Consider the following 25,412-nt stretch of genomic DNA (forward strand, 5'->3'; position numbering starts at 1 on the left):
TGTCTAGGAAATTCAGTGACCTTTGAACTTCTTGCTCAACAGTGAATTCAATGTGTTGGTCTATACTATTGATGTACTTAGTGAATTCATCAATATGGTCTTGGTCAATGATAACAAAAGTGTCATCCACGTATCTCCACCAGATTCTAGGGGGGTGGGGGGCATTCGAAAAGATCTCTTCTTCCAGATGTTCTAGATACAAGTTACAAACGACCGGTGAGATAGGTGATCCCATAGGTGTTCCATGAGTTTGTTGATATAACTTGCCATTGTAAGTGAAGTAGGTGTTTTCAAGACAAATACTCAACAGCTGACCAATTTCATTAGGGCTTAAACCTGTTCTATGATTTTGTGTGAGGACTGTAAATAGGTGAAATGGGTCAACCTAACCAATCTTGAGTTTTTCACATTTTCTGAAGGAGCAAGTCTTTTTCTATATTATATTAAAGTTTGGGATTATAAAACAAACAGGAACTCATGTTTTCAGCAGTTTGTCTTTAACACTTTTTGATGGAATAGTGTGATTAGTTGTTTCTCATAGAACCCTCTCCATTTCTCAAAAACCCTGTCCATACACTTCACTTCCAGCTCCAATAACTTTAGAGAGAATGATGGTACTGCATTGAAAGTTAGTATTAATCATGTATAGAATGTGCTAATGAAGCATGCTTAATTTCAGCTTAATTTGATAATCCCTTCATTGTTGTTGCTCTAGTGGTCAACATCCTGTTTTTTTGTTCAACTCATTCCACAGCTAGCATAGCTTGGTACAGATAAGCGCTTGAATACTCCCTGTACTTCAAGCCTGTTTTCTCAGTTCACACTTTCCAGAATGTGTCCTTTCTTTCCAATATTTAGATAGGTAGGAGAGTCCTTTTGAATTAAGTTATACTGTACATCATTTTAAAGCATAGAGTCTGCTCTTTCAGAATCTACTCTTAACTAAAAATCCGTGTTTGGCGACTTTTTGTTTGTTTTGTGATGGAGGATCACATATACTCGTTTAATTTCCTTATTTCTATACATCAATTTCAAATTAGTGTCAATTTTAGCTCTTATTCCAAATAATAATTGTATCCCCCGAACAGAGTTCGGAGGATACTATGAATTTGGTCTCGTTGCGCCACGTCCGCGTCCGTGTCCGCCGCGTCCGTGTCCGCCGCGTCCTTGAGCACTCTACTAGCTGCAGTTCTTCTTCAATCATCTTCAAATTTGGCATGAAGGTGTATTATGGTTAAACGAAGACGCCTATTGTTTTTGGTGATGGTGACCTCGCTTGTTCCGTCTTTATACGTGAAAAGGTAAATTTAACACGGTCTGCTTGTGTGTGCGACGCGGGCCTTTTTTCTTGACCGATTTTTTTTTTTTTCAAATTTGTTATGTAAACGTATCATAGTCAAATCTATATACCTACACCTATTGATAATGCTGCCCTCAATGTTCCACCTTTTACAGGGTCAAAGGTCACCCTGATTATGTCAAAATTTGCAGAAATGCGTATTTCGGCAATAACGTGATTGCTACTCATTGGATTTTTAGACTTGCTAAGGAGGTGTATGGGTGGTCATTCTACATGAAGGACACAACAGTTTGTGGTGACGGCGCCCCCAGTGTTCCGACTTGGAGGCCATATCACATCTTTTGTTATGCTCTATAAGCCACATTTCTTGTCGGATTTTATTCAAACTTGCTATGGAGGTGTGTGGAGGGCTATTCTGGGTAATAAAAGTTTCCATTGACAGCGCCCTCATTTTTCCGACTTTTAAGGATGCCATGTCATATTTCTTGTATGTGCTATACTACATGTAACCTCATTTCTCATGGGATTTTATTGTCCCCGCCGAACGAGTTCGAGCAGGGACTATGAAACGGGCTCCGTCCGTCCGTGTGTCCGTCCGTCCGTCCGTCCGTGTGTGCGTCCGTGTGTGATCAAAATGTTCAAAATGCTACTCCTTCGCCATTTCTAACCCGATTTTGATTGTTTGCTTTATACGATAGCACTACTTTGGAGCTTTGAAACTTCTATACAGAATTTCAGTTGTGACCTTTGACCTTGACCTTTGACCTGTATTGTACATTTTGCTTCAAAATGCTACTCCTTCGCCATTTCTAACCCGATTTTGATTCCGTTTGCTTTATATGATGGCACTAGGTGAGGGCTTCGAAACTTCTACACAGAATTTTGACCTTTGACTTCTTTGATCTTTGACCTTGATTTTGACCTATATTGTACATTGCCTACAAAATGCTACTCCTTCGCTATTTCTAACCCGATTTTGATTCCGTTTGCTTTATGTGATGGCACTAGGTGAGGGCTTCTAAATTTCTACACAGAATTTTGACCTTTGACTTCTTTGACCTTTGACCTTGATTTTTGACCTATATTGTACATTTTGCTACAAAATGCTACTCCTTCGCCATTTGTAACCCGATTTCAATTCCGTTTGCTTTAAGTGATGGCACTAGGTGAGGACTTCAAAACTTCTACACAGAATTTTGACCTTTGACTTCTTTGACCTTTGACCTTGATTTTTTACCTATATTATACATTGGCTACAAAATGCTACTCCTTCGCCATTTCTAACCCAATTTTGATTCCGTTTGCTTTATGTGATGGCACTAGGTGAGGGCTTCTAAATTTCTACACAGAATTTTGACCTTTGACTTCTTTGACCTTTGACCTTGATTTTTGACCTATATTGTACATTTTGCTACAAAATGCTACTCCTTCGCCATTTCTAACCCAATTTCGATTCCGTTTGCTTTATGTGATGGCACTAGGTGAGGGCTTCAAAACTTCTATACAGAATTTTGACCTTTGACTTCTTTGACCTTTGACCTTGATTTTTTACCTATATTGTACATTGGCTACAAAATGCTACTCCTTCGCCATTTCTAACCCAATTTCGATTCCGTTTGCTTTATGTGATGGTACTAGGTGAGGGCTTCAAAACTTCTACACAGAATTTTGACCTTTGACTTCTTTGACCTTTGACCTTGATTTTTTACCTATATTGTACATTGGCTACAAAATGCTACTCCTTCGCCATTTCTAACCCAATTTCGATTCCGTTTGCTTTATGTGATGGCACTAGGTGAGGGCTTCAAAACTTCTACACAGAATTTTGACCTTTGACTTCTTTGACCTTTGACCTTGATTTTTTACCTATATTGTACATTGGCTACAAAATGCTACTCCTTCGCCATTTCTAACCCAATTTCGTTTCCGTTTGCTTTATGTGATGGCACTAGGTGAGGGCTTCAAAATTTCTGCATTGAATTTTGACCATTGACTTCTTTGACCTTTGACCTTCATCTTTTTACCTATATTGTACATTTTGCTACTAAATGCTACTTCCGGCGGGGACATATATTACGCACCGCGTAATTTCTACTTTTCCTTGTTCAGACTTGCTAAGGATCGGTGAACGGATGGTAATTTTACATGTACATCTAGGACACAAGAGTTTGTGGTGGTGGTGCCCTCACAGTGCTCCAATTTGGATGCCAGACACATTTCACGTGCATGCTCTATCAGTCACATTTCTGTCGGATTTTATTCGAACTTGATATTGAGGTTTATGGGGAGTTATTCTAGGTAACAAAATCTTAATTGCCAACGCTCTCATTGTTTTAACTTTTATAGGATGACATGTCATATTCCTTGTATGTGCTGTATACTAGCCTCATTTTTCGTCGGATTTTTATTGTATCCTGCGACAGTTGCCATACTATACAACATTCTGGCCTAAAAAGTAATCCAGATGGGGTATGGAAGACGGGTTCGGGGGATACATGTGCTCGAACGGGTCTCCTCTAAGTGTGTGCGAGTGCTCTAGTATATAATTGGTCGTATCAACATTCAAAATCAATCTGTTTATCGACAACCAATTACTTATACAATCAAGTTCAACATTCATATTATAATATAATGTCTTCGGATCTGTGCCTTTACAAAATACACATGTGTCATCTGCAAATGATATATAATCTACAACATAATTATGTTGAATACGGCAAATCATTAACCCGTTCCTTCCGCAATTCTCTGAGTGCCTTTAATGCCCCCGAACGAGATTCTTTTCGCCCGTCGACAGAGAGGCACACAGGTTGGTAATCCAGCTGTGTGAAGGCAGTCAAGCGGTTCATTGTGTCCCCCTTTCTACGGTCAACTACATGTGCCCGTGAACAATGGAAATATCGATCGGGTGCGAGGTATGAATAGAGCGTGCGCTGATGAGCTCTCAGAATCTGTTGTTCTACACAAAACCAGGTACCTGAATGAGGTGACTGAGGTCAGCGAACCCGCATTTCTAACTGATCTCAGCCTCGATCACTATATGTACATGTTCGTACGAGTTTACAGCAGAACAAGCAAAAAACTAAATGAGGAAAAGGTACATAATACTGTAAAACCCCCTTTTTTAAACAGCAGGAGAACAAATCCTGATAGAATAAACACTGATCTTTTTATCAAACCCACTTTTCTGAGCATTTTAACACAATGAAACATGAATTTAGGCCAGTGAAGCAGGCACCCTTGTCTTCATTTTGGGAATCTGGTAAACCAGGTTCCCGTATATCAGTTGCTCCCACGGGAACCTGGTAAACCAGGTTCCCGTAAGGAACGGGTTAATATTCAGTAAGAAAAGAAAAGGCCAAAGAATAGACCCTTGTGGTACTCCACATTTTATTATTTAAAGCCCCCGTCACACTAGAGCTTATCTAGCCAACGAATGCCCAGCGGATCCGAAAATTTGGAGATACGCTCACATCCGTTGCTCATCGTTCGTGACCCGCTTGGCGTTTGCTGTATCCGCTAGCTGTTCGCAGAGATTCGCAGAGATCCGCCGGAGACACATTTTGATTTTGGACATGTCCAAAATCTTGAGCGGATGACGAACGGAATGACAATACGCTTTGTGGTCGCTTAGCGCCCGCTGATCGAAAGTTGTGGTCGCTCTGCGTTCGCTTCTCATTCGTTCGCCGTTCGTCCAAATTTGCACAACAAATCTGGACAGCACAGGTAGCATTTATCAGTTGGTCATCAGAAAAGCTGTTCATCAACATGAGTATGACCTAAACCAGCTGGCAATCGCCAAATACATCCAAGACAAGAGAAAACGGAGGAGAGGAAAACATCGAAGAACGATTGCTGACAGTTTCTACCAGAAATGGGATTTCCCCCATACATGTGGAGCCGTTGATGGGAAACATGTCGCATGCAGATGTCCTCCGAATAGTGGATCCACCTACCATAACTATAAGGGGTTTTACTCGGTAGTTCTCCTAGCGACCGTGGACGCAAACTACAAATTCATTTGGGCAGACATCGGCGGTAAGTTTATTTCTACGTTATGTTTCTGATATCAGTCTAGTTCAGTGTATATCCCTTCATTACTGTGTAGGCAGTGAATGTCATATCTGTGAAAACGCAAACATTAAATACAATGTATAATCTATTTTGTCATTATAGGTAGGGGAGCGGCATCGGACGCCCAAATCTTCAACCAGTCCGAATTGAAAGAGTGCATAGCAGATGGCAGCATTGGTTTTCCAGAACCTGAACCGCTGCGCCACGACATCCAGGATGTGCCCTTCTTCTTGATAGGCGACGATGCATTTGCCCTTAACCCTCACATGATGAAGCCTTACGGTCATCGCGGTTTGTCACACGACGAGAGAATCTTCAACTACCGACTCTCAAGGGCTAGGAGGGTAGTGGAGAATGCGTTTGGAATCTTGGCAAACCGATTCCAAGTGTTACCACAATGAATCAATTACCATCCACTGTCAGGCTGATCGTCAAGGCGTGCATGGTTCTCCATAACCTGATGAGAATCCGATACCCAGCTCTCCAAAATGACCTTCTGGATCATGCCGAAGATCATAACGGTCCGTTCACTCCAGGATCTTGGAGACATGGCAGGAACCTCAAACATGTCCGTGTCGCCCAAGGCAATAACAGGCTCTCCAGAGAAAGGAAAAAACCAAGGAATCTCATCAAGCACTGGGTCAACTCCCCAGCTGGTGCTGTGCCTTGGCAGGAAATGATGATCTAATGTCATCAGATTCTGGATTCTGATTCCGGAGAACTCTATGGACATTTTGTGTGAGATATCATTTCACTGTGCAGGATGTAATACTGGAAATACGTGATATGATGGAACGCTTGGCTACCGTATTATATCATAGTTTTTATTATTTTGTTTTTGTTACTAATATTCAGCCTTTTTAGATAAAGAACATAACTCTATCTGTAAACATTACAAAGCCGTTTTTATACTTATTATTACACATTTGTGGTGTTTTAGTAGTATATAAAGAATTATGTCACTAACGTGGCACTTTGGGTTTTGAAAGTGGTGACCTGTCATGTCTACTGTCGGGACTGTGTAATGTCATTTTCATAGGGATCTTGCTGTATATATGAAAAGCTGATTTTGCAGTCTTGTCTTTCAGTGAGTAGTAGCTATAATGCCCACAGCGCATATTCTTATAAAGTTAGTGTATAACCCAGAAATGAAAAAGATGAATATGCAAATGATCATTCTGAAAGTCAAACACTTTTATTGTTCGTAAAATGTGTCAACATGACGAAACCTGTCGTCTAGAAAAAAAAAACAAACAAACAGCTAACAAGGGAAGTAATCAGGTAAGCAAAACGTCAACACCATTTGATACCCAATATAGACCACTAAATAATCCTTTCTCTGGAAGCTACGTTCATTGATGAAAACAAGCACTGAATGAAAACAAGCACTTATATATCTATGAAGTGATAGCGCCGTTTCTAGTCATCCTGCAAAGAAAAACCGCTAAAACTGATCAATCAATGTGGATATCGATTTACGACACAAAACATTGATAACCTTATTTGAAAATTATGATCAATGAGCACAACGGTCACTCTGAATTCACTTTTTTTATACATTTGGGAGAGGAATCGATCAGTAATATCAACAGTTTCAGTTGTATGACCGACATGACGTAGTAACATTAAGATGTGAAAAGGGACATTCACCGGCGCTATGTAATCCTGTCTCTCAAAATTTGGTTATTCATTGATCACAACAGTCATCAATTATCATCTCATATCCAACACTGCTCAATGAACATGTAACAGTCTTCTGTTTCGTTCGACTTAATGACGAAATGTTTTTTTTTTTTTCAAAATGTATAATCACAATATTGTTATGTGTGTAGAAATATGATCTTCGGAAAATGTTTACAACACAAACACAAAATGATCCTGTTTCTAAAAATACAACTCTGATAATAAAGTCAATGAAATCAGCCAAAGTTTCTAGTCATCCTTTGCAGTTTGTCCTGGAGTTGTGTTCATGCTGGCATCCTGAACATCAGTAGTACCTGAGCTGTCCAGTACACCGAGGACATTAGACAGACCGGATATGCTCGACAGGCTTGTGTCTCCTGCGGCACTCTCTCCACTTTGGTTGAGTACCTGCGAAGATTGGGTCAGGACAGTGAACACTGGGGCGGCAGCAGGACCACAGGAGGTTAGTGAAGGTGACGCAGACGGAATTGCAGCTGGATGTGGCAGTGAACCAATGGGAGCTGACAGAGTATTACCAGACCATTGATTCGCACGAGGAAAGTATTGCCGAGGATGCTGTTGTTGGGAGAGAAGTGGCTGTTGGTTGTAGACTGCCATGTACTTCTGGCTCTGTGACTGCCAGGGCGACATCTCAGGACCTGGAGGAGGCATTCTCCACAGGTCCGGGTGGGGTTGATACATGTCACACGTCGAGGTTACAGTTGAAGAGCCAGGCGAAGGATACTGACGGGAGCTGTGTTGAGGGATTGAGTGGCGGAGTAATCCTTGAGAAGTCGTCTGGGGCTGCAGCCTCACAAAAGTCTGCTTGGGGGTATGATTTCACTGCTTTCATCTTCCTCATCTAGAAGGAAAGTCAGGAACCTGTTGATCTCTTTGCGGGCCCTCTTGAAGTTCTGGTCACTCATAGAGAGGAGGCTGTCGCGAACATAATTCGCAAAAGTTGAACGGCTTGTGACTGGCTGCATAGCCATGGACTTCATCTCTTCCAGGGTCGCTCTGGACTCTACAACACGCTGCTGGAGGAATAACAAGGCTTCCTCCTCTCGGGATGAGCAAGCTGAACTCTTTCGCGATCCCTTGACCTTGGACATACCGGCTGAGGACATGGAAGCCGAGTCGTCGAAGTCCACTTCATCACCAACGTTCCACCCTTGCTCCGCCAAAGCCGCCTCAGCCGCACTCAAGTCACCCCTCTGTTCTGCTATCACGGCCTTGATCTGCAACCGACAAAGCACTCATAACATCAAAATTTGAAAAATGAAAAGTCATAGGAATGATAGGGTAACATGGTTACGATATATACATATATATATATATTATATATATATATATATATATATATATATATATATATATGTAGTATATATATGTATATATAAACCCATCAAAAATGTTTGGAAATCTGAGTTTGATCAATCATTTCTAACTTTTCCTTAGATTTGTGCTTAGTACCACAAAAGTCTTTAAAATGATACCATACTTGTTATGATTATCGCATACATGGAGGTGCAGCGTTCACAAATACATGTATAAGGTAAAGTTATAAAAGCTGCAAAATAGCCCAATTTTTGACGTTCCTAATAGAGTTTCCTCGTTATGAGTGAGTTCCCCATTGTTTCGTTGGTGTTTATTTACCGTATCATCAGGAATTTTATGTAGTGAAACATGTATGCGTTTAACCAAACAGATAAACAAACAGACACACACACACAAACACACACAAACGATCATGACTCAAACCATTTTATCTCAAAGAACCTCACCACATTAACCAAAATAAAGACATAAAGAAGTGAAATGGCATGGTCTTGGTTTTATTGGAGTTTCATCTTTATTTTGTCTTTATTTTGTCTTAATGTTGTCTTTATTTTATGTTCGTTTTGTCTTTATAATTGTCAATGAACATTGATATTGACATTGGCTCGGTATCTGGTGGACGACCCAAGTGCTTGTACCACCACCTGGAACTGTGTCCTCATGCTGTTGATTAGCTTCGTGATTCGCTGCTGATGTCGTTGCGTTTGTAACCCTCTTCCCCACAGCTCGGCCAAATTGATCCCAAAGATGTTCTGTGGGGTTGAGGTCGAAGCTGCATGCAGGCCAGTCCATTATAGTGATGCCCTCTCTCGAGAAACTTGCGCACAAGTCTCGGTCTATGTGGTCTTCCGTTGTCATCTTTTTGAAGCATCAGCTTCAAATTGCCATATGGCGCGGGCTTTTTGAAAATTGCTTACACGTGGAATGATGTACAACCATAAAACTTGATGAGCTATCAAAATTGCCTGGCATGGCACAAATGAAAACTTGGATGTTAAGTTAATATGTCTATTGAAATATGCCTCCATGGCTTAGCAGTTGAGAACAAAACACACAACACAAAAGAAAATGTTTTCTATTTAGTCTTCATGACCATTCTCATTCATTACGACCGTTCTTGTTCATTTTGCAGTTTCTCAATGGAGACCTTATCAGACACTTTTGGTTACAGCCCTCTACTTGATAGCATAATCATAATGAGTTGGATATCATTTCAAAGAAAATTTAATAACCTTTCCATTGATATCAAGCATGTATTGTATAGTGCTTACAAACTGGATGAATATACAACTGAAGTCAGATTTCCAAACTTTTTGAGGGGTATATATATATATATATATATATATATATATATACATCGCATTATCTCTCTCCCGTAAGTTCACTGAAACCATGGAAACAATATCCGTAGAAATCCAAGAGCTTCTGAAACAGGAAATATCTATTGATACAATCTTGTCCTTACAGTTTGTAGTTCATAATGGTAATTCATAAAATCATGAGCAACATTTCGTTGAATCGTGCCCAATTTCATATATTTAAAAGTGACACAGAGATATTGCATTATTAAGCATTTGTTGTTGCTTTTTGTTTCATATAAATTCATTGATATTACGTACACTTTTGACAGCAGACTGAGGGCGATGGCGGACAGTTCTCCGAAGGAACGAAAACGCTTCCTAGATCCATGCTTCTCTCTCTGTCAGGACGCCGCCATCACCTGACTTCTTCTTGTCCAGCTTGGTAAAGATGTCCCGACGATTCTTGAACCAAGAAGTGAGGTGTTCAACTAAAAATGAAAAACAAAAAGAGAGGGATATATGGAGCTTTAATTATTTGTAAATGTACATCAAATTGACTTTATATTTCATGTATGTATGAAAGAGAAATTCAGAAATAAAATCAAACTCAAATCAAATCAAATTGACTTTGAACGTTCTTAATGTAAATCAAATAACCTTGAACGTTTGGCTGAAGGAGACATACACTATATGAATGACGTTTCCAGCAAAAAAGAAAAAAAGAAAAAAAAAAGAAACGAACATATTTCTATAATGCAACAAGCAGTAGTAATTGGTCACGTTGAAAGAAGGTAGAAATATTTCATGCACCCACCACTGTATCCTAGTTCAGCAGATTTGTCTTGCCACAGGCGATCCTTCTTCGTCTTTATCCGGTAGTCAGACCGTTTTGAGTCCCAAAGGCAAGCGTTTTCTCTAATCCACTCGACCAAGGCATCCTCTTGTGCCTCCGGGATATTAAAGTCCCGGCGTTTGCCTCTGGCTTTTTTTTTTTTTTTTCGCTGAAGGTCCAGGCTGGGAACAGTTGGAGGCACCAGACGAAATGGAGGATGTTGGACTCCCCACATCATCGTCAACGTGATCATCAGAAGGAACACATGAATCTTGAGGACTGTCGAGGGTAATGACATCAGCAGCACTTGGTGGTGACTTCTCCTTCCTTCTTTTGGGGGCCCTTCTCACAATCACAACGTTACTCGACACTGTCACTACTCAAAATGATTTGGGAAAATGTGCGTCAGTCGAGATCCGTCACGTGACTGCCGCAGTATCGCTCTGCATATGTTGGGCATTCGCTCCTCATTCGCTTTGTCCGCTCAGCATCCGCTGGACGGACTGTACGCATTCGCTTTCATTCGCTACTTTATCCGCTCGTAACACGGTTAGCATATGCTCATCATTCGTTAGGCGAACGTTCGAAAACGACGTTTTGCTTGCGGATTCGATCGGATTCGAGCGTATCTGGACTTTGCCAAATTTTGCCCATCCGCTAGGCATTCGCTGATTTATACGCTGTAGTGTGACGGGGGCTTAAGTTTAGATGGGACACCATTAATATTAGTTAATTGTTTACGATTTGAGAGATAACTTGTAAGTAATTTAATGGAGTGCCCTTACACCGTAATAACATAATTTTTGTAATAAAATGGAATGGTCTATAACATTAAATTTTTGGTTAAATCAATAAATACAGTTAAAGAGGATGGCTGTTAACTGATCAGTGTAAAAAAAAAAAAAAAAGTATTTGCTTCAGATTGGTCTCATATTCAAGTAATGTGCAGTTTAATATTTCCAGGTTAGCATGCCTGTACAGTGACGGGGCCTTAAACCGCACATTACTTGAATATGAGACCATTCTGAAGCAAATGCTTTTCACACAACAATAGATATATAATGTACTCTTAAATGAATCTCACAAGGATTGGAACAATCATCCCCCAGCATCCCCACTGATCCCCACTCATCAGTTACTAACCACCCCCTTTAACGCATATTCTTTATCATCTGTAGCCTGATTTATTTTATTGATCTGTTGTAATGTTGCCGTTTCTGTTAAATATCTCTGCCTTAAACCCTATTGACTTCTAATGAATATTATCATGTTTATTAAAAAATCTTATTAACCTATGATAAGTACATTTTTCTGATATTTTCGAAAATATACGCAATACTGATTATGGACGATAACTACTCACATCAGCTAATTTTCCTTTGTTTTGGTTTGGTATGACTCGTGCAGTTTTCATTTTTTTTTATTTTTTATTTTTTATTTTTTTTAGGGAAGTACCAGTACGCAAACATTCATTTAAATTAATACATGATAGAACACAGGGCGGCGAGTTGGCTCAGTCGGTAGCGCGTCTGCCTCACGATCACGCCGCCCGGGTTCGAACCCGAGTCTGGACTGAGCAATGTTGTGTGTAAGCATACCGTCCCCTCTAGTAAGAGGCAAAATACTCTGTCCCTCGGATAGGACATATAATGGAGGTCCCGTGTATGAGAGAGTATAAACTCATGCACGTAAAATACCCCGCTTCATTCATTCATCGCAGATGGTGTTTAACCCGGTATAGTGGTCCCATCTCACATCCAACTGGACCCCATGGAAGACCAGCTTAACGTAGCTGAATGTGGGCTATCCAGCCATCTCTCAGATGGAAAATTAACAAACAAACAAACAAACACAAATCAATGAAATAACACATTTTACCACCTTGATAAAAATTATTTATAATCAATACCAGAGCTGATGTTGTTCTTCATAATTAACTTTAGTTATGATTTTCTTCATTTGTTATTGGCTTCAAAAAAGAGTATTATAACTTGGCATTTTCAGATAAACATGAAAAGATTTATTCTCATCTACATCATAATTTCAGTCCTGCAATTTAGAACCAATTTTAACAAAATATTCGTAAAATGTCTTTACAATATCTTCACTGTTTGTAACTTTTTTCATTTCTGAAATAAAAAGACTCAGTAACTGTATTTTCCTTACATTAAAAAAAAATGTCATTAATTAATTTCCTAATACTTTTCATAATACCTTTTGCTTTATCAAATTTCCAATCAAAATAATCTCTTTTACCTTGACGTATCTTCATAGTTACATAAATTTGACATTTTCTATACACTTCGTTTCGATACAAAATGGCATTCAAAAGATATTTCTTATCCAATTGTGATATTTTTTATGACAATGTATTCATAGATTCTTTGTTGACCGTGTTTTTTATTATTTCTATTCTTTGGGAAAAATGATATCTTTGAAAAACATACTTCATAATCTTCTTGAAATAATTGCAAAAAATACCGCAGTTATCATTATTATCTTCAACAAAAACATTTTCCCACGGTATGTTAGTCATCTTCATAAAACAATATCGGTAAATTAGATTCATTAATCAAACGTCTCCGATTTTATATGGCAACACATTATTGATAGAAGTAGGGCCTGATAAAATGACACAAAAACGGTAAACGAACACTGATGTCATTTACAAGAATACCTGATTGTATTTGGATAGTTACATTTGTAAGGATATTATCCAACCAAGAAGCAGATACTTGGGTAATGCGTGTAGGACTATTAATGACTGGTTGCATATGAAAACTTAACAACAATTAAATCGTCATTAAAATCACCCAAAATAGAATAAGTGCACGATTTTAAGTCTATTTGTGGCCATGCATCACAAAACGAACAAAAAGTCGCACACACTGATTTTGCGTGAGGACTGAAAATAAGTGAAATGGGTCAACCTAGCCGATCTTGACTTTTTCATATTTTCTGAAAGAACAAGTCTTCTTTTACATTATGATAACATTTGGGATCATAAAACGGGTAGGAAAGTGTGTTTCTTTAGCAGTTTATCTCGAACATTAATTCTGTAGAATAGTGTGATTATGTGTGTCTTGAGAGTTCCCTTTTCATTTCCGAGAAACCTTGTACACACTCTTCCTTTTCAACTTTTGAAAGGATAACGCTACTGCTTTGAAAGTTTGCATTAATTATGGACAGAATGCGTTAATGAGGCATGCTCAATTTCAGTATAATCTGATAATCCCTTCATTGTTGTTACTCCAGTGGTTTACTTCCTGTTTTTTGTCCAATTCATCGCACAGCCAGCACGGCTTGGTAAAGATTAAGCGCTTGAATAGACACTGTACTTCAGAGCCTCTTTTCTCAGTTCACACATTTCCATAGTTTGTGCTTTCTTTCCAATATTTAGATAGGTTAGGAGAGTCCGTTTGATTTGAGTTATATATCATTTTAAAGCTTAAAGTATGCTCTTTCAGAATATGGTCTTAACTAAAAATTCATATCTGGCGACTTTTTGATTTGTGGTGCAGGGTCACATTTTATCCAAAAGAATGCAAAATCTGTAATAAAAGCATCAATATTTTGACATGGTGGGCAGTATACAGCACCTATAACAGCTTTTTACAGTGAACATTACTAGAGATTTCTACAAAAATACTCAGAAAAAGCTGTTAAATCATTTCCTACGAAACATTTCAACGACTCATGTGTATACACACCTTTTTCACCCCCTCTCTTATTTTTCCTATTATTACACACACACACCCACAATCTCTATAACCATCAAGGGAATACATAGCTATTGATGAGGATGAATTTCACCATGTTTCTGTTATTGTTATAACTTTAAATCTATGACTAATACTACTGACACAAACACTCATGTTTTCAAAGTTGCATAGTTAACTTCTGCAATTAAAATGAACTAATGAAAATGAATCTGAATATACATCCCCATACTTTACATTAAATTCAGGAACATCAAGGTAAGTATTTATTGTATTTTATATTAAGTTTCACCAAATAACTCTATTATCTAGATGTTTCCCAACCACTACGTATGTAGAAGAAATCATGTTAATAAATTATCATTTTATAGGAAAAATAAATGAAACATGAAGATAGATTTCGTTTTTTTCATGCGATTCCTAGCTGAAACTACTTGAAAATTTGGAATGTGACAATTGCGCTATGTAATACAACATTTTCAATTCACGAAAAAGTAAACCTTATAGTTCAGTTACGCAATACTGAAAAATCCAACCATCATTTCTGAAGTGTGATATACAGTAAAGACCAATGTTTGTTTTCCTTTTCCCAGAGGACACATGTAAACATTTATAGATGGTTAAATGGGATGACGTGCCATGTTCAATTTGCTCTAATCTTCATCTGGTGTAGTGTTTGTACACTCTTATTTAGCGAATACTTTGGGGAACTTATTCAGTTTCCTGCATGTATATGGCAGTGTACATCGTTCACAATACAACATTTGGATTTACATCTTATTCACGAAGATGTATTACTTGTAGAAATGAGTTAGCATCCATATTCAATCGTAGCATGAATCATACTTTGCACCTAGTTGTAAATTCAGTAAAAGAATGTTCTTAGAGATGATTGCAAGGTGTGAGAATTTCCTCAGACAAATAAGTCCATTGTAATTTATTGTGTGTGTATATGTATCGAACTCATCTTCCTCACAGGTTGTTCCGTTCATGGATATATTCCATAATTACAGGAGTGTTGTCTCAGTTGAGTTGGATTTCAGGCACCAACAAACGAACCAGAAATTCATCACATTGCATGTCGGCCACAAGAACGTGACCAGAACTTTGGAGATCATAACCTTTAATGGTACAGAAGATGCTGTGTCACTACCTTTAATTGTCTGCTTCAAGTTTCATCGTTGAACTATTTGTGACTACTATATACATAATCTATGTGACCGTGCATCACAAAACAAAACGTCGCACCCTTGATTATATGTGATGGCTCAAAAAGGTGAAATGGGTCAACCGAGTCAATCTTGAGTTTTTCATATTTTCTGAAAGAGCTATCCTTTTCCTACATTATGCTTTAATCTTGGATCATAACATGAATGAGAAAGTGTGTTTTAAGCAGTTTCTCTTTTTTGGGGGGGGTGAGTGTAGAATGATCAGGTATGTTTTAGAGCTCCCTTTTCATGTCTTGAAATCCCTAGCACACTCTTCACTTTCAAGTCTAATAACTTTTCAAAGGATAGCGCTACTGCTTTGAAAGTGGGCTTTGATCATGGACAGAATGTATCTATAGCACGTGCTAAATTTCAGCTCAATCTGATAGTCCATGCATTGTTGTTGCTCTGGTGGTTTACATCCTGTGTACATCCTGGTTTACATCCCTTTCATTGCACTGCTAGCACGGCTTTGTTTAGATTAAGCGATTGAATAGACTCTGTACTTGAGGCCCTCTTTTCTCGGTTCACACTTTTCCAGAGTGTGTGCTTTCTTTCCAGTAATTAGATAGGTTATAGGGGAGTCCATATGAATTGAGTTATACATCATTCTAAAGCTTAGAGTGTGCTCTTTCAGAATGTGCCCTTAACTACAAATCCATATCTGGCGACTTTTTGTTGGTTTTGTGATGCAGGGTCACATGTAATATGATTATACATTTATATATATATATAATACACGTTTAAAAACGAACAAGATAACGATCTTGACTCCTTAATTTTGACAGTATTTCCACTCGTTAACAATTGTCCCGCATAAAACCCCACAACTACTCCATTTACAGTGGGTATTACTTAGGGGGTAGTACGTGTACACTTAGGACTGCACAAGCAATATAATTTAGAAAAGATTAACAGCGATGAAAACATTCAATGAGTAAATTCTGGTGTGAGTGTAGAAGGGGGTCATTTGGGAACGTAGAATTTTTTCTGATTTTTCTTCTTCAATAATTATGCGTTACTTTAATTTAGAAACTGTTAAAAGATGGTAAAACGCATTCCTGAAAAAAGGGCAAAAAAGGATCTATTTTAGAACAGATTGAAAAAAAAAATGAAAAGTACATGTAAAATGTTACAACTCTTTTCCCTTAGAAAAAAGTATATTTTTAAATCAAAATTTCCCCAAACTAGCGTTTATTATGCAACACCCCTGACTTAAAATAGAGTTATAAAAATATATGAGTTTGTGCCTGTGTTTTACACACGTGTATATTAAAAAAATTGACAGTATCCGTTAATTTCTAACTAAATAATCAACCCAGAGACTTATCATGGCTACTACTAACACACTGATCAATTCAGTGCTTATTTACGTCGATGTAGGGCAATTTGTCAATCAGTTGCAATGAAAACATCTCGATGGAAGAATTCATGAATTTGAACAAGAGACTTGTTCAGGCTATTGTTTTGTCTTGCATCGATCTTTGCAAGTCTCTTGTAAGGTCTGCCTAAATGAATATTCTGCAGACTTAAAAAACAAACAATTATCGCTATTTCGTATCTGTTCATTTGTCTTATGCCTAAGCATGTGCAACTGGTAATTACTGCATGTCTTGACATTCTGTAACTGTAAACCCACTTTGCAACAGTGTCTTGTAACGTCTGCCTAAATAAACATTCTGCAGACCACAAAATCAAACAATTATCGCTATTCCTTATCTGTCCATTACTCTTATGCCTAAGCATGTGCAGCTGGTAATCGTTGCAAGTCTTGACATTCTGTAACTGTACCTTTTTCCTTCTGTGTTATCTTTGTTCTCAGTGCTTAGATACATTTTAATGTGATAAGCGCTATATAGATATTGGGAATTATTATAATTATGCTTAAGTAATTTGAGAAAACGGGCAGAGATCTGTCCGTTTTTCTTCATTATTCTTGAAATTCGTGAAATGGGTCAACCTAGCCAATCTTGAGTTTTTGATATGTTCTGAAAGAGCAAATCTTATTCTACGTTATGTAAAAGTTTGGGATCATAAAATAGACAGGAAACTGTGTTTTTAGCAGTTTTTTCTCAAATACTTTATTGTTGAACAGTGTAATTAGATGTTTCTCATAGAGTCGCCTTTTCATAAAAAAAAAAATAAAACTGTACCACTCTTCACTTTCAACTCTAATAACTTTTGAAAAGATAATGCTACTGCTTTGAAAGTTGTCATTAATCATGGACAACATGCATTAATGAAGCAGCTTAATCTGGTAATCCCTTCATTGTTATTGCTCCCGTGGTTAGCTAGCATGGCTTGGAAACGATTAAGCGCTTGAATACACTGTTTACTTCAGAGCCTCTTTTCTTAGTTCACACTTTTCCAGAGTGCTTTCTTTCCAACATTTAGATCATTTTAAAGCTTAGAACTGCTATTTCAGAATCTGCCCTTAACTAAAAATCCATGTCTGGCGACTTTTTGTTTGTTTTGTGGTGCAGGGTCACATATAATAATTATATCATGTATGTGACCCTGCACCACAAAACAAAAAACAAAAAAATCGCAAGACATGGATTTTTAGTTAAAAGCAGATTCTGAAAGAGCAGACTCTAAGCTTTAAAATGATGTATAACTCAATTCAAATGGACTCCCCTAACCTACCTACTGTCAAACCATTATGTTATGTTACTCCCGCACGCACTGCGCACGGGGCCGCTTCGTGCGGCTGTGTGCAGGTTCGTGCGATCTCGCACGGGAGCGTATGGCTCCGTGCGCCCCTTTACGCGCCCGCGCGTAGTAGTGCACCTCCGTGCGGATCTGCACGCCCCCGTGCAGATCCGCACGCCTGCGTGCGAATCTGTACGCCCGCGTGCGGATCCATACTCCCTCGCACGCTGTCGCACGGACCCGTGCGGGTGTGACGCACGGACCCGTGCAGCTCTGGCGCACTACGGACCCGCGGCTTTGGGGTGCGATTTCGCACGGCCCCGTGCCGCCAGTGCTTGGTTCCCGCATGATCCCATCCAACCTCCCTTGTTCCCGCAGTGCTTACACGGTACGTGTGTATCAGGCGTGTACCGCGTGCGAGTCCATGCGCCATTCCCCGGCGTGAAATGAGACAATTACCGACAATACAAGGGTTGAATTGCGCATTGCCAGTCAGTTGGCAAGCCGAAAACCCCGTCTAGAATATCCGAGTTCTCGCACGCGTGACCTCGAGTTGACCCCGCAGATCATGATCACTGAATTACGTTTTCACATGATTTTTTTTTTTTTTTTTTTGATTTGACAGGTTAAGGTTAAAACCTGAATGCAATATTGTTTACATTTTCCAAGAACGACATGAAAGGTCATCAACTTCGTGCATGGCTAATTCATTACCGATGTCCCGGAAATAATGGGTTGACATATATATACTCGTCTAAAATTCTCCCAAAAGTCTTCTTTTTCATCGTAGGGCACCAACGAACGTAAACCATGTAAAAGGAAAATTATCCAGCTGTAAGATGATACCTACAAGGTGTGACGTGATGATTAGATGGGTCAGCAGCCAGCTGAAATCATAGGGATATCATTCCTTTACTCTGCACGAAATCACAAAAATATCGTACTGTCCCACATATAGAAATTGACGTGTTTCCTGTATGCCCTTGTTTGTGTGTTATGAGCGACCCCAGCGTAACTGACATGGTCAGTTATAAGCGTCTACTAGCTGTGATATACTGTACTTGTGTCTGTCGTTGGGCATTATGTACAAGTAGCCTACTGCCTATTGCTTGGCCTCTGTCTCTCTCTCTTTCTCTCTCTCTCTCTCTCCCTCTCTGTCTCGCTTTCTTCGATTGTTTGTCTTCCCTTGATCTACATTGTATGTTTATTTGGTTTGTTTTTGTCAATCCTGAGGATTTCTTCGACTGGAAGTGTTGTCTGATTCTCAGTTTCTTTCTCCAGGGTGAAAATCCAATTGAATTCCCATTGAAAATAATGCCACCAATCATTCAGATCACATCTCAATTCAAAGCATCCTAGACATACACTCAAATACTAGTATACTATAACTACTAGTTATACTGTTAACTTCCGTGAACACAGTTACATTATATCGAAATTCCGCTTACATTATTCACGCTGTTGTTGGTTTTTTTTTTTTCTCGGTGAAAACAACATTTTGACGTAGCAAAAGAAAACTGCTGAGCCCAAGGACTTCAGTACAATGGGAGGCCATTGTATCTATATATTCTCACTATTATTAGTAGGCCTACGTAACTAGGCAATGAACCTTTGATACCGTACATCATTATACATACCATTATCATTATTAGTAAAATACCGGTACATTCTTTTTTATTATTATTATTAATAACAACAGAGAAAAGAGCACAATCGACGTGTTGTTTTCCTTTATAAATGTATATACATAGACGTGTATCCATATATTTATTACAGGAAGGTGTTGAAAGAACTACAATCTAGTAAAGTTTCAAGGTATCCATCAATCTTCATGGCAATGTATCATACTTAGTACACATTACAAAAATATGTATGTTACCAAAAGTAAGAGCTGTATAAGCAGTTTTATATACTGTTTAGCAGCATAGTCAAATGTGGTTTATAGTATTTTATTCATTAATGTATTTATTCATCTATGTATTTATTTATTCATCCATTTATTTCATTCTTCTATTTATTCATTCATTCATTTATTCTTATTGATTAATTTTTTTAGTGGTGGCCTTGATCTCAGTCTCCAGCCAAGTCACATGTAAGACCCCTATGCAATTAAGGTACAACTGTCAGCGGTCTTGTGATTAGGAATGCGAGTAGGAACAGTCTGTCTCGACTACGACAGTGATGTACAGTGAACATTTGAAATATATATATGTATATATATATATATATATATATATATATATATATATATACACACACACCGTGTATATATTCTTCTGGTGCAGCTCATGTAAAAGACAAAGGCAAATGCATGTACCAGGTATAGTTTGAACAATTGCAGAGCTACACTGTATCAAGCAGATCTGTGCAAATAATTTGCCATCAAGTTTCACACTGTCAATAAACTATACTATGTCATGTTACACAAACAGGATTCTGAATATTGCTGGAATATTTGTAAGTGAATAAAATAAAGCTAGAATATCCAAAAATGCTTTTGAGGCAATACCCTGTAAATTACAACATTGTACATGCCATCTGCACTTTTGGCAAGGTTTTACTTAATTGAGACAGAGATAACTTCAATAACAGTCCAAACTGCATAAACGTTTGAGGGGGCACAAATGCCCTTGAGCACTCTGAAGGCAGGTATATGTATCTACTAGTACAGTGTATTCACATCCCTAAGGTTACACATATGCATACTGTATGTGTGTAAATAGAGGGTCACATAAACTGACAGCTGCAAAAGCAATTTGAAGATGTGCATGACTACATATGAAGTGTATTTACTGTAAACAAAATACAACATGTTCAAAAAATATTAACTTCATCAACGGTCCAAACAGCAAAGAATTTTTGAAGGTGTACATATTATGCCCTTAAAGGTGCATGGTCCCAGTGTTTTAGTGAAATGTGTACGCGGACGCATGGCGCAAGTTTCCTATAGAGACCTAGGCTATCGACTCCTCTTTAGCGCTTACGCTTTGGCCCACTTCCCCGAGTCCGAAGAAGTCCGATTCATTCAATCCTCCCGCCCGACCCTATTTGAAAATCTCATGTTACGCCACTTCCCAGTACTTTTTTTTTTTTTGCCTTAGTGGACTCGCGCGATAGAGAAGACTTCGCGTACCGCCAATGAGGGCGTATGAGAGAGTGAGAAAAAAGAAAAGAGTCCCGCATCGGGACTAGCAGGATGCTGGATTCGCACGGACCCGCACGGTAGCGTGCCAACACCACGCACGGTACCGTGCCAACACCTCGCACGGTAGCGTGCCAAATGGTACGCACTCGACGGTGGCACGCAGCCGCAGGGAGGCGCACTGACTGGCACGCAGCCGCACGGAGGCGCACGAGGGCGCACGAAGGCGCACGAGGTCGCACGGGGTCGCACGGGGGCGTACAGAAGCGAACGCACCCGCACGAGGCCGTACGAAATGGCACGGAGCCGCACGCACCCGTGCGAAACGGTAGCGTGCCAAATGGTACGCACTCGACGGTGGCACGCAGCCGCACGGAGGCGCACTGACTGGCACGCAGCCGCACGGAGGCGCACGAGGGCGCACGAAGGCGCACGAGGTCGCACGGGGTCGCACGGGGGCGTACAGAAGCGTACGCACCCGCACGCAGCCGCACGAAGCAGCCCCGTGCGCAGTGCGTGTGGGAGTAACATAACTTAATGGTCTGACTGTAGCACACACTCTGCAAAAGTGTGAACTGAGAAAAGAGGCTCTAAAGTACATGGTCTATTCAAGCGCTTAATCTTTACCATGCCGTGCTATCTGTGCCATGAAAGGGACAAAACACAGGATGTAACCCACTTGAGCAACAACAATGAAGGGATTATCAGATTAAGCTGAAATTATGCATGTTCTAGTAGCACATTCTGCCCATGATTAATGCCAACTTTAAAAGCAGTAGCATTATTCCTTCAAAAGTTATTAGACTTGAAAGTGAAGAGTGTGCAAAGGATTTCAAGACATGAAAAGCGGCCTCTAAGTCATACCTGATCATTCTACTCTTCCCCAAAAAAGGGTTGTAGAAAAACTGCCAGTAACACACTTTCCCATTCATGTTAAGATACCAAACTGAAGAGTAATGTAGAAGGATAGCTCTTTCAGAAAATATGAAAAACTCAAGATTGACTTGGTTGAACCATTTTACCTTTTTTTGAGTCCTCACTTAAAATCAAGGGGTGCGACTTTTTGTTTGTTTTGTGGTGCACGGTCATATATATATATTTATATATATATATATTTATATATATAACAAAACTCAAATTTTGAGTGTTGTTTTCTATGAGGAGCTCGATCAAAAATATATGATGATAAATGCATTGAACTGCTTGAAAGTATTGTATTTGTACTGGCTCATGGATTGTCACCACTGATAGATTGAAGCGAGAAGTATAATTATATCAGCCAATTTGGACTGCATGGAAAAATCAGAGACAGACATTATACTTAGCTTGTCGGTAGTTTTATGGACACCTATGGAGCCCTGATGTACGGAGGTGTTTTCTTTTTATCTCATTCATCTGTTTGAAGTTACGTTTGATATAGACAACCTTTCTAGAAATATTTTGATATTTCGATGTTCGTCAAGTCAAGTCACAAATCGTGTTGGCAAGTAATGCCCCTCGTTTGTATAGATTTCCGGCAGATATTATGCTTGCCATGTTATTTATCTATTTATTTATTGCCATAACCAGTTGTATGCCACAGTACCAAAGCATTGCCCAATTTATAACCATGTCAAACATTTTCTTTCCGTCTCTAGATTCCAAGGTGCCAAGCAGTGCTCATGAGGAAAATAGGTGGGAGCAAATACAATTCAACACATTCTAGACATTCCATTTTATTAAAGTAAAGAGCGTTATATATCCGTCCATTATCTAAACTGACAGCAATTAATCACTGAACTTATCTGACCATCTACCAAGTTTTACGGCCATAGATCACATGTTTGTAAAAGATAAGAAAAACTCAAACATTCAAAACATTGTTTTCTATTTTATATCGACAGAAGTTCGTTGTCAAGGAATAACAAGAGACAAATTGTGACCCTGCACCTCAAAACAAACAAAAAGTCGCCAGACATGAATTTTTAGTTAAGACCATATTCTGAAAGAGCAGACTTTAAGCTTTAAAATGATGTATAATTCAAATTAAATGGACTCTCCTAACCTATCTAAATATTGGAAAGAAAGCACAAACTCAGGAAAAGTGTGAATTGAGAAAAGAGGCTCTGAAGTACAGTGTCTATTGAAGCGCTTAATCTTTACCAAACCGTGCTGGCTGAGCGATGAATGGGACAAAAAACAAGAAGTAAACCACCAGAGTAACAACAATGAAGGGATTATCAGATTAAACTGCAATTAAACATGCCTCATTAACACATTCTGTCCATAAGTAATGCCAACTTTCAAAGCAGTAGCACTATCCTTTCAAAAGTTATTCGAGTTGAAAGTGAAGAGTGTGGACAAGGTTTTTCAGAAATGAAAAAGGGATTCTAAAGACACACATAATCACACTATTCTACCAAAAATGTTCGAGATAAACTGCTAAAAAACACACTTTCCAGCCCGTTTTATGCTACCAAATTTTAGCATAATGTAAAAGAAGATCGGTCCCGCTCTTTCCGAAAATATGAAAAAGTCAAGTTCGGCTAGGTTGACCCATTTCAGTCCTCACGCAAAATCAGTGTGTGCGACTTTATGTTCTTTTTGAGGTGCACGGTCACAATTTAACATTTACAACCTACAGTCATCACACGCCGAAAGCGAGGTTTTTTTGTTTGTTTTGGTTTGTTTTTTTTTTCTGTAAAACGTCTGGATAACTCAGTTACCACTTTTCAGTGCATTTTGCACATAAAAGCAATTTGTGCAATTACTTGTATGTGTTGCATGACGAGTACTCCCTTTGTCCTTGCACGTGATATGAAAGCATCTCACACTCCGAGGAAATCCGGGACCGGCCCTCATCTGAATATGGGGTACTCAATGTTTTAATTCACGCAGCTGCCTAAAATGTATAGTTACATATAACCTATCGCAGGTATCACGTCCACTGGAACCATTTCTTTGCCGTCAGCTCAAAATCATATTCTGCTTTAACCAAAATGAAATTAATCAATTTATCCATTTATAGAGAAACTCCTGGGATGATTTACCTCTTTAGTGATTTTACGTTGATTATTTTGGGTATAATATGTGATTCATGTGAGTTTACGTAGGAATTTTGTTTGAAGAGTCCCCTTTCCCCCGTAATTTTTAATTTGCCACAAACAAACAAAAAGAGAAGAAAATCACGGCGTGATCACGTAAGGATAATAGAGGGATCCAGATAAGAGAGGTCGGACTTTACTTCGATACAATTAGACAGTGTGAAATAGTATACAGAACCAAAGTCTCTGCGGAAATACGTACGTCATGCCAACTTTTTGTTCATTCAAAGGTCATGCGATCTTGCCGATTATCTACTCTTCAAAATCGCCGGAGAAATTACTTCCAACATGTTTTTCGAGTTGGGGATGTGCATGGATTTTTCATATGATGAGCTGAAGCAAATTCTCGAGAGTAGTCACAACAATTTCCGAATTGCTGCCATGGAATTCATGAATAAATGGAAGAGGGGCCCGGAAGCAAACCGTCGGTCTCTCAGAAACATACTGGATGAGGTAGGATTGTTACACTTGGCAATGAAGTATCTCGGCAATCCTCATCCGGTTGGAGCCGAGGCGGCTGCCGAACCTGGCTTGGAGAATCCATAGCTTAAGCGCTTCTCTCAGTCAGCTCGCATTCATCATAAACACATAAAACCAGAAAACAAATTGCAGTGATATGAGATAGCGTCAGGTGCTGACAGAACAGGGCAAGACTACGGCAGGGCGTGGAAGTTAATGTCGTTCGAATGGAGTACCAAACTATTGTGTCCAAATAAACGAATACCTTGGTTTCAGTTGGGAGCTGAAAGATAATAATTTATACTCAAATGTATGCACATTTCCGCCTCCCTTTAACGAAAACACAGCAATCGTAGATATAATATAATCATTACCTATGAACGTTTGTCGTACGCACATACCTGTTGATAAGTTTGATTCATTGTATCTGCGCTTCATTTTGTTTGTTTTTTCTAATTGTTAGCAATGAGTCACAAGCAGATTTGTTTTTCTTCGTTTTTAGACTCACTCTGAATACCTTCAGATAACTAATTTTGGGTGTTTTTTTTCCCCACAATTTTTGTGTAATCCCACCTTTTTTTTTCTCTCTCTCTCTTTCTGTGGGCATAGCTCTGCATATCA

At 39.0% G+C, this 25,412-nt stretch overlaps 1 protein-coding gene across 1 annotated transcript in view; it reads left to right on the plus strand.

Annotated features, from left to right (window-relative positions):
• Window positions 1-15,432, plus strand: part of LOC140233875 (UNC5C-like protein) — a 116,870-nt gene extending 101,438 nt beyond the window's left edge. The window contains exon 5 of the mRNA XM_072313963.1: window positions 15,226-15,432. Within this exon, the coding sequence (XP_072170064.1) occupies window positions 15,226-15,432 (207 nt within the window). The remainder of the gene's footprint in view (window positions 1-15,225) is intronic.
• The last annotated feature ends 9,980 nt before the right edge of the window (window positions 15,433-25,412 follow it).

Source organism: Diadema setosum, chromosome 10 (assembly GCF_964275005.1).
Source record: "Diadema setosum chromosome 10, eeDiaSeto1, whole genome shotgun sequence".
Taxonomy (NCBI): Eukaryota; Metazoa; Echinodermata; class Echinoidea; order Diadematoida; family Diadematidae; genus Diadema; species Diadema setosum.